Source organism: Cuculus canorus, chromosome 9, assembly GCF_017976375.1.
Source record: "Cuculus canorus isolate bCucCan1 chromosome 9, bCucCan1.pri, whole genome shotgun sequence".
Classification (NCBI taxonomy): domain Eukaryota; kingdom Metazoa; phylum Chordata; class Aves; order Cuculiformes; family Cuculidae; genus Cuculus; species Cuculus canorus.
Window position 1 is genome coordinate 2,953,351 of NC_071409.1, and position 10,842 is coordinate 2,964,192.

At 45.5% G+C, this 10,842-nt stretch overlaps 1 protein-coding gene across 2 annotated transcripts; it reads right to left on the reverse strand.

The window, feature by feature from the left end:
- Positions 1-976: 976 nt before the first annotated feature.
- On the reverse strand, positions 977-9,719 carry NEU2 (neuraminidase 2). Of its 2 annotated transcripts, XM_054074683.1 has the most exons (4): positions 9,552-9,719; positions 5,466-5,669; positions 4,177-4,381; positions 979-2,040 (listed from the first exon to the last, which is right to left on the reverse strand). In XM_054074683.1, the coding sequence occupies exons 3-4, from the start codon at positions 4,375-4,377 to the stop codon at positions 1,102-1,104; spliced, it is 1,140 nt and encodes a 379-aa protein (XP_053930658.1). In that variant the 5' UTR covers positions 4,378-4,381; positions 5,466-5,669; positions 9,552-9,719; the 3' UTR covers positions 979-1,101. The 2 variants fall into 2 exon arrangements, with proteins under 2 accessions (XP_009567290.2, XP_053930658.1); XM_009568995.2 differs by lacking the exons at positions 5,466-5,669; positions 9,552-9,719 and having other exon boundaries at positions 977-2,040.
- Between the last annotated feature and the right edge of the window lie 1,123 nt (positions 9,720-10,842).

The following is a 10,842-nucleotide window of genomic DNA, read 5'->3' on the forward strand; positions in this document are numbered from 1 at the left end:
TTCCACTGCCATCTGTGCCTTTGCAGCTCGTTGGAAGCGGGGCAGCGTTATTTGTTTGACTCACTTGTCTCAAACGCCAATAATACCCTGTAATAACAACAGCCATGCCTGAAGACATCGGGTTGTCGCGATGACAGCGGTTGCTCTGTGGATCATAGCTTAGCACTTGTGTTAGAAAGACCAAGTATTCCCCTTTTCGACCATAAATTGGGAGCTCCCTCTGCAGCCCTGTCCTGATCATGCAGTTTCGATGCTGGTGTAATGCCATTCCTGCCACTTGCCCTGTCCCCAAACACGCGGAGGTCCTGGCATCCTGCATGGGTTCTGCTGTCTCTGCCCAGGGAGAGGGAACAGCACGTGAGGCTGTGGTTTTCTTACACGTGAGAAACTGCAGCTTCTCAGTGCAGTGTAAGCAAAAGGGTAAAGAAGCAAAACCACCCAGCATGGGAAGTAAGGAGAAGGCTGAGTTAGGCCATGGGAACACAGCCAGGCAACCCCAAATCCATAGCAGAGGTGGACGAGGAATATCCCAAGAGCAAGGCATCCCATGGCCTTGCTGAAAATGAGAAAAGAGAAAGTCCTGAAAGACAGAGTTGCCAGCAAGTCCTACACTGACTGCAAGAAGATGCGCACCTAACCAGAGCGAGCCAAAGCAGTTTTCTGAAGAAGGTAACTGCAGATATAGGGCAGAAAGCCCACTGTCCTCTTTAGCATTTTCTTCACAAGTCACTAAATAAAGCTCAGCTTGAAATCGCTGCTCTCTGTTCCCACGCAGTCCCCACGCTGTCAGCTTGCACGTCCCTCCTCAAGCCGGTCAGAGGCCTCAAGGCGAGAGCCCCACACAAAGGTCATGCTTGTTTTGAGCACGTGACGTTGAAGATAGCAGCCAAAGGGAAAGGTGAGAAGAGAGAGCAGCCAACAGAAAACAAAACCAAATGCATGTTCCATTTTAGTATGTTTAATAGACTTTGTAAACTATAGACGCCACAAGCTGAGTGCAGGAGTATGAAGAAACCTTTTGCTGAAAGATGAGAAGTGATGGTGAAAAGAAGTGTCAGCAAAGGTGGTTTTCAGAGGGATGCTGATGGAAAGGCTCAAGACTCAGCACTCTGATGGAAAGACTTGCTTCAAAGTGAACATTACAAAGATTATCTCTTCACATTGTTGGTGGGTCCCATATTCAAAGAGGCAGGAGAACAAGGGTGAGCCATCTGGCCCAATCCCCATGTACTGCAGATCCGAGTAAGCGCACAGGCCCTTGAAGAGGATTCTTGGTTTTGTCCAGCTTGCAGGATTTAAAGGGGTTTTGTTGAGGTAAACTCCTAAATCTTTACGGCCCTTTGGGTTTGTAGGATGACTGTAGAGCAACCAAGTGTCTCGACACTTCTCATCAGGGGGAGGTGGAAAGGCAATAATGCTTCCATGGCATCCAGAAGGAGGTTCTACTAGCGCTTCAACACGCTGGCCTCCCTCAAAGTCCACCCCGTTGTTGTAGCTGACAGCCTGGATTCTTGCTCCGTTGCTGCTCCTCGCGTTGCAGTAGAGGACCTTCCTGCCGCAGCTTTGCACCTCCGCTACCTGGCACTCCACTGCACTCTCCCCCCCCACAAAGTGCCCCATCTCCCACGTTGTCCCATGGTCAGAGCTGATGAAGCAGAAGGCGTGAGGGGTGGGATGTTTCTCAGGGTCCAAGATCCGATAGGCATAGGCGGGAATCACAAGGCTCCGGGCCTCGTTGCTCAATTGTAATCCATGACCTGGCCCCACGGCAAAAGTGGCCCAGTTCTTGTGCTCTCTGCTAATGGTACTTTCGGTGATATCCTGGACAGGGCTCCAGGTGAGTCCTTGGTCCATGCTTGTGACGTAGCAGAGTTGTACCAAGTTGATCTTTGTCCTGAGCTGATGCTGCTCAGAGATCTTTCCTGGGACAGCTATGAAGAACAGGAACAATTTCCCTGTGACCTCATCGTAAACAGGACAGGGGTTCATAGAGCGATGGTCTTTCAACTGTGCACTGACAATGGTCTCCATGCTACTCCACTGCCAGGGCCCGTGTGAAGGGAGACAAGAACAAAACATACCATTACAAACAGATCCACATTTCAGTGTAAGGATGCCCAGATAAAAATTACAGAAGAGCACGAGAACAGAAGGGAAGCAATTTAGTGGATAGGGCAAGAAATGGGAAGACAATATACCAGCATTGCCAAATGTAAGTGAAAATTATTTGGAAGACACAATGTACTTCCCCAAACAGGTGGGTGATGTCCTTTTTAATTGCTCCTTGCTGAGGAGCCGATAGCTCCGTACCTCAGTGCAGACAGCGCCTGGTGACGCTGCTTAAAAACTGCAGCAGCTGAATTTCCAGAAATTCTTGTAAATATGTATATATGACACAGAGACACGTGGTCAAAGTGTGCTGGTACAGACACTGTAGTGTCAGTGTTTCTTTGGAAGTCAGCTAGATAACTGAGCCCTTTTCAAGTATCCCAGATGCTGACAAATTTCTTTCCATTCAGACTCCTCTTCCTCCACTTTGATCCGTGTGTGAATGAGCATCCCAGCCTACGCGGAAGCACCTTGCTAGAGCCGACTGCATGCCTTTACACACTTTAGTGTGAAAACCTGGACCCAAGTTGTCTGACACAGAAAACAGGTCACAGAGCAGGTATAACTACCCTCCAAGCCCTGTCCTTCTTGACAACGAACGACACATAAATACACTCGCATTTCTAACCCTAACATTGCAATTCAAAAATTATCCCTAAATAGCATTATTGGTTTGGTAAAAAATGCAGTGTTTTCCAGTAAGACTATTCTAGTCAGCTTTTCTACCCTAACTTGCTGATTACCCTTTTTGGTCACGTTTTATTTGGGTCTTTTCAACCAGTATTAATTTTTTTGGACTATTTAATATTTCAGTTTTAAGAACCTCTATCTTGTGAACCCAAATCACTATATTTATGACCAGCTGAGTCCTACTTAACTGAATTACAGGAGGTTACGCGAGGCTGAGCAAAGAAGCGGGTGAAGGGGCTGGAGAACAAGTCTTATGAGGAGAAGCTGAGGGACCTGGGGTTGTTTAGCCTGGAGAAGAGGAGGCTAAGGGGAGGCCTGAAGTTGTAGAGAGGATGATGTTGGCCTTTTCTCCCAAATGACAGGGGACAGGACAAGCGGGAATGGCCTCAAGCCGTACCAGAGGAGGGTCAGGCTGGACATCCGAAGAAAAATTTTCACAGAAAGGGTTTTTGGGCGCTGGCAGAGACTGCCCAGGGAGGGGTGGAGTCACCATCCCTGGGGTGTTTAAAGGACGGGTAGATGAGGTGCTCAGGGACATGGTTTAGTGTCAGAAAGGAATGGTTGGACTCAATGATCCAAGAGGTCTTTTCCAACCTGGTGATTCTATGATTCTATGTTAACTAAATTGTATGAGGCTGCAGGTGTGTTCTGAGGCTGCTTCTGCTAGGCAGATTCCAGCTCTCAAGAGTCTATAATCTAAGACAACCAGTCACCAACAAAGGATTTGAATAGAAAAATATAATGACTTTTTTTCTTTTCGCAAGACATTAATTCATTTGCAAATGCAAAAAAAAAAAAATGATTATAAATAGAGTATCCACCACCCCCAGTCACCCAGGAAGATAACTGTTAATAATAACCAGTAGATTAATAAGGTAGCCAATTCACTGGCAGAGACAAACCAGACAACACACTTTTGCGTGGGGAGACTAGCTGTTCTCAATTGTTTTCTAAACCATAAATTAGTCCTAGAAGATGAATTAAAAAAAAACCCAGTCACCGATTGCTAATTTGCTCCCCCCCCGTTCCTGGGGCACTCCCCATTTCTGCCCCTCCTCCACATCTTTCTTGTCACAAGAGGACTTTTGCCCCTTCTCTCTATCTGCCTACTCAGCTCTGTGGTGATGGATTCAAAGCCATCCCTAGAAAAATCTGCTGCACCTGCCTGTTTTAGTCCCCCCACCAGCGGCTCCATGGTGGGGTTGAATCCCTGCAGTTATAACAATACACGTGTTACTTATAAGCAGATTTGTGCCCTGTAACTGGGGAGAAGGTGAAGCTGCCCTTTTTGTGGGAGGGCAAACACACTCAACTCATTTGGGAAGAGGAGAGGAGCACAGGTGGGAAGTCTCCCCCATTTTCTCCCCCCACTGGAACCTGAACATGGTGCGTGGCTGGGTCATAAATGCCTCTGCGCATCGCTATTAGCTTGGCATGTTCATCCACCGCATCCTCTCGTTCCTCAGCAAATGCCAGGATGATGCTGAAACGTGGCAGGTAGAGCAGGGCTGGAATCCGATAGGTCCAGGTACCCTTCTGGAACAACGTCTCTTGCTCCAAGACAGGAAATGAAGCCATTGTGCTATGGGGAAGACAACAAAACAAATTGCATTTTGACCTACCCTTAGCCTAGCAAAACATGAAGTGGCAGATTCCACTGCTTTTTGCACACCCCAATTAGTGGAACCCGTCCTGCACGGAAACACAGTTTCTGCTGCTTTCAGCTGTCTTTTCCTTGTGTTTTTCTGACAACCCATGTGTTGCACACTAGCTGACAACACAGACCAGGCTTACCCCAGGAAACAGCCCGGTTGATCTTACTGGAGTGACGCAAGGTAGCTACACTAAAAGCAGTTAATGAAAAAGCTGTCTGTGGTTTGTTTATTCTTTTTAATTAAATGCACAGACTGGGATTTTTGTGGGTTTGCTTTGTAATTCAGAAAACTGTTGATAATCAAACATTATAGTATTTTCACTCAGAAGACTATTACCGTCTTTGTTGACGGTGTTTCAAAGACCCAACAGAACTTCTGCTTTGCCAAATATGACTTAAAATTCCATATAAACGACATGCTGAGGCAACCCCTGACCATAGCTGTGCCCCCGTTTGAGGAAGGTAAGCATTGAGCATGACAAAAGAAAGAACATCCTTCCCCCTGCCAGGTTAAAGAAGAGTCCGAATGGTGTCCCATCACATTGGGTGGGACTTCTGGCCAGGCAAAAACTTTGTCATCTGTATAGTGACTTAAAAGCAACATTAGGGAGGAAGGCAAACATGAGGAGGCATTTGGAAAGCTGCCTCTGTGTAACTGGTCTGTGCTATGGCCCCACATAGTCTCTCTTCCTCTTCTCAGACCCACTCAGCTCTCGGTCCTCTTGCAACAAACCTCTCCTGTGAGATCATTTACCCTGGCAGAAACCCACTGGCTCAGGGGAATTATGTCTGGGGAGAGGGAAGAAAAAAACTACAAAGGATCTCCAACATGATGTACCAGAAACTGAAGGCTTGAGGATCCTCTGTTCAGCAGAGGGGGGAGGGAGAAAAATAAATTAAAAAATAAATAAATAAAAAAAATCAAGGCTTAGATCTCTGACGCATTGAGTGGGCAGGATGGCAGGGAGAAGATGACAATACACTATGAGTAAGAAATTAAAATGCCTCCTACCTCAGCTGAGGCAGGATTTGCTGCACTCTTCGTTGAGGTTCTCCTATTTACCCAAAACTTGGAAAGCACTATAGTGGCTACTGGCTATGGAGCAGATCCTGATGGTTCTGAAGGCTGTCTGGACCTGATGGAGGCAGCCTGAGGATTGCTTGTGCAGGTGCGCAGTGCCTCTACCTACGTGGAGAATAGTTTTCACTCTTCCACCTTTCAAAAGAAATGGTTGTGTTAGGCAGCTAATAGAGACTCAGTGAACAATTTTTTAAATTCTTTTATTACGCTTCTGATTATCAGGCGAGGACAGCACAGATAAGCTAAGCTCATCCTCCTCAGATGCACCACCACATTATGCTCTATCCAGATCCATAGCTTGGCAGAAAGTATTCAAATATTCCTTGCTTTTGCCTCCCAGGCGCTATAAATACCAGTGAGATTTCTGAGCTCACAGCACTGATCAAAAGGGTCTGAACTGCAGCTGTAGTTAAATCCGGCTGTGCAGACCCCAGCAAAGCACAGCCCCACTGCCACTCAAATGCAAAGCCCCCGGAGGCAGAAGATTATCTCCAAAGGGTAGCTGCTCGCTCCTCGCTGTCACTGAGGTTATAACAGGCTGAGAAAAGGCAGCAGAACCGCTGCTCTACAGAAACGTTACCAGAATTTGATCGCAGCTATCTGTGCAACAACATGAAGCAAAATAGGAAGACCTTCCTAGAACAAATAACTGTCCTGTTCACTACTCACCAGCCTGGATCTGGCTATTTATATAGACCACAGTCGTGGCTGTGTTCTCATGGCTCCCGAAACAGCAGCTCTCTAGAGCACTTCCAGACTATTTAAAGGGAGATTATTTACAGGGAGATTAGTCAGCTTGTCTAGTGCGGCACAGGTTCCCTGGCATTCCTACTCATGATGCTGTTCTAATATTGCGACCCTGCTTCAGGGCAGGGCAAGGAGGAGGCCAAAAAAGAGAAATAAGTAAAAGAGAGAAAAGAAAAACAGAGAGAGGGAGATCTGGGCTGCCCTACAAAGCCCCGAATGCAAAGCCAAGAGAGCAGTGCCCAGGGAGGCTGTGCTGCAGCCTACTTTACTCAAGTCCCTCCTGTCATTTGCAGACAGCTCTGCCCGTGCTCTTAGCCACTCCGTGAGATGCTCAGTGTGGGTGTCACAACACACTTCTTTTCCTTTTATTGCCAAATGGGAATTGAGGGAAGGTGGGATGTTAAAAGGCTGGGAATAGCTGCCATAGAAACAAGCCTGAAGTTCCTGGACGCAGCACCCACAACCATAATTGAGGAAATTACTAGAACCAAATGACTCTTCCACCTCTTCAGAAAGTAAACAGGGATATGTGTATGAGTGTACACATACATACACGTTTATATATCTACTCCCTACACACAGTGTGGCTATTATGTCTGTATGCATATGTATACACATACACACCATGCGTCCATCTGCAGAGAAACTCTTCCATCCTTTTTTAAACACATGTGAAGTCAGTACTAGGCTTCTTCTACCTTCTCCCTTGTGGATCCTCAAGCAAAGATTGAGTCACAACAGTTTGACTTTCACACAGAATCAAAAATGCAGAATCTTTAAATACACTTAAAGTTCTCTTTCTATATATACATATACATATATATATATTTAAATAGTGCCGCTTTAGTTACCTCCCCAGCCAATTAAAAGGAGTCTATTTTTCTCTTAATCTCTACCCATTTTCAAAGACAAAATCACTAGCTACACCCTCCTGAATAAAAGAGAAGCAAAATCATTGATGGGACAGCAAATCATCACCAGGACAGTCTCACAAAGACTGTTCAATATTCAAATGACTGTTCAGGAATTCAAATGATACACGCCAGTCCCTTTGAGGTTAAATTGCCAAGGGCTGCGTGTCCATGATGCTCCTTTGTTCCTAAACCCTACTGAAACAGCACTGGCTGGCCTGCAAGGCCATAGTGTTGCTGCTAACATGGTTTAAGAACGTTGCCATGGTCTATAAACTTTGTCTTGGCAGTATCTTTTAAAAGACCAAGAGCTGCAACTGAAAAAAAAGAAGAAGACGACAAACCACTGAGAATGCATAGGGCTGAAATCCAAGCAGGAGACTGAAGAGCTGTACACAAAATGATGATTTCTCAGACCTGTATCAACTCAATTAACTCAGAGAGAAAAGTTAGCTGTACTTTTGTGAGGTAAAGCAGTGCGGAAGGAGAAGCAGAGCTGATTGGGAATGTTTTCCTAGGGGAAAAAGAGGGAGCTGGTAAAGTTTTTCCAGATGACAGATGCTAGCGAGGAGAAAGGAAATTTAGCATGTAGCCATTAAGCCAGTATTCCCTCTGTGCTTTGTGTTTATTGGCGTTTTAAACCTAATTCCCAGGCTCATCTTTGCAAAATCTCCTGTTCACGGAGACTGAGGTTTCCCTGCAATCTCTCTCCATGGCACCAGGGAAGCTGCTGCACTGAGATCCAGTACCTCACCTCCAGGCAGAACTGGGTGGACAGGGAGAAAGACAGGCGCATTGGGAACAAGTAAGAGAAAAGGGGAGTCAAACTGGAGGAAACCATTAGTCACGGTTCGCAAGTTGTGCAGTTGTAATCATTTCCAAGGCAGAGACTGTTTCCAGCACATCAGAAGAGTCAAGAGAAGTAATAACAGTTGTCAACAAACAAAACTAAGATGGATCTAATACCTGGAAGGAGCCCAAGTTTCAGTAAGGTGTAGGTGCTGGTAGACGCCAGGAGAGGGTACTTGTTCCTTCCTCCCATGGACTCGTCTATAGAGCAGGATGAGCCCTTGCGTGTTTATTTGCTTTAAACCTTCTCCAAGAAAAATGACTGAAAAGGATAACATTTCCACTGGCCTCAGCTTCTGTAAAAACCTATCCTTAACATGTTCAGATCCAAGATGAAACAATAGTCTATCTTTTAAAACAGACCAGCAGAAATGAAGCCATGTGCTGAATTCTATCTCTTGGTCCCCATCAAGAGTGCTCTGTGCAGGAGGCTGCTTGTCTTGAAGGAATTTAGATCCCCCAAAAAACAAAACAACCCATTCAGGAAAGTTTTAGGAGGGAAACACAAACAAACAAACAAACAAAAACCTGAGAGAATCAAGTGCAAAACCCAATTAAAATTCTGCTTTTCAAGGCAGGCACAAGAATCCAGAGCCAGTCATTCTCTACTCAACATCAGACTTTGACTTGCAGTGTTATCCAAACTTAGAAAAGTCAAATAAGTGCTATGTTGAAATACATTTCTTGTTTCACTTAAAGAAGACATTTCCTTTGCGATATTGCGTAGAGGGGAGCCAGGAGTATCCACATTCCAGTTGTACAGGGCTAAGGAGACGGTTTGCTTCTAGGATACTTGCTACACAGCATATTCCTTTGTGCAAGCCTTGCGTCCTAGCTAAACAGTGTGACTGCATCCATCTCTGCCAAACCCCAGCGCTCCATCTCCAGGCTTCTTATACCCCGTAGACCAGATCCTACACTAAATCTAGGCCACGGGATTTCTCAACAAGCCGGGCAGCATGCAATTATTTAGTCCAATAAACCACCCTCAATGTAAAGAAAGGAGAGCTGTCAGGGAGATCTGTCAAACAATAAACCTCTAACAGAATTAAACATTCAGAATTCAAAACACAAAAAGCACAAAACTGGAATTACTTTAACTCAGCAGAAGCCAAGTGGATTAAACATTTTAACCACACTAGAAACAGAAAGTTTTTCTTGTGGTAAAAAAAATCCTACCACACTTACAAGGGGATTTTCAGCCTCCCCAGTACATATTTTTCTAAACAATCAATCAAGTTCTGCTTTTACAGTGTTGTGGCTTAGCCTGGCAGCAGCTCCTGTGCCTTAAAGTGCAGGTTTTCTTAGCACTAGAGAGGAATTACATGAAGAAACAGTACTTTTCTTAGCAAATGGTTGATGGAGGAATACACAAACTGCACTCCTACTTGAACCTACAAAACGTTGAGGTTACCTTTTTAGTTCCTAGTAATGTCCACTGTTATGAAAAAAGATGGGTGGTTTGTTTGTTTGTTTAAAAAAGAAATTAAATAAATAAATAAATAAATACCTCTTTTACTCTGTTTCTCCTGGAAGCCACGTCAAAGGGAAAAAAAAAGAACCCAAAGAGCCAAAAAGCACTCCTATTGGATTAGATAAAAGGGAGGCTCACCACAATCTTTCCAACTAGTCTCCAACCTGCAAAATTATTTATATTGGCAGCAACGTCAGCTGCCTCGGATCCCCAGAAAACCTAGCAGCTGGCACGTATGCACAAGCTGACATTTAAATAGCAACGCTGTTTTGCATATAAGGGAGGTTCCACATGAGCTGGACAAGCAGCCTGCGAAAGACTTTTAAGTTATCATATTAATTAAACAGCGTATTTCTGCCTGTATGGCTTGAGAGCACTGGGGAACGGCTTTCATTGCTAATGGCTATACAGTTCAGCACGCTGTCTTACTTCTCGGTCCCCTTGTCCCCTTATGAGGAGGAGGGGAAAGTTCCTCTAGTCCCATCATGCAGACTCCTGGCGCTTCCCCACAGAGTGCTCCTGAGCTCTGGGAAAGTTGGCCAAAAGAAGCCAGAAAGTGGTTAGAACCAGCAGGCGATGGTGCTGTGATAATCTGATATATTCCTCTGGTGGCTCCATCCACCTTCCATCCATTCTCTCATGTTGTTATGGGTGAAGAGATGGGTTAACACAGGAGTGGAGATGCTGGTGCAGCTCCCAGTAGCCTCCGTGGAGGTGTTACCAGGGCCACACCATCCCAGCAGCTGCATTCAATGAGCTAATGGGGAGAGTCAGGAAGGGGAACGGAGGGGAGAGTACGAGCCTGGAGTCCCAGGTCCAGGAGAAGAGGACAGCATCACCCCTTCTCCCATTGGTGCCCTGGCTGGCTTAGAGGCAGCAGCTGCCGCTGCTGGGAGTACCCAAGCAAATGACTGCCTTGTTCTACTGATCTAATGTTGTGTCGCTGCTGTCAGAGGTGACCTTTTCTATACCATCCCTTGCTGTTTCTCTTGCTTTCCCCTCTTCTCTATTTCTCCATGTGTTTCCATTGCTGACATTAACTCTTCTTGTCTTTGAAGATCTGAAACAATTGAAATAACCATCCTGCAAACAGATTTTGCTGATAATGAAAAAGGAGGAAGAAAACTAAGAAAACTCTCCCCATTGGATGGCGGGTTTTTTGATCTGTGCAAGCCAAACGGGGAGTTGCAAATGTGTGGATTTAAAACCAATCAACCGACTGAATTAATGTAAAGCTTCTGTATTGCTGTCTTCCATCTCTCTTGGGCAACCCTGTATCCCTTCTTGTGCCAGCACCAAGGCTCATCTTACCTTGGCAAACCATCAG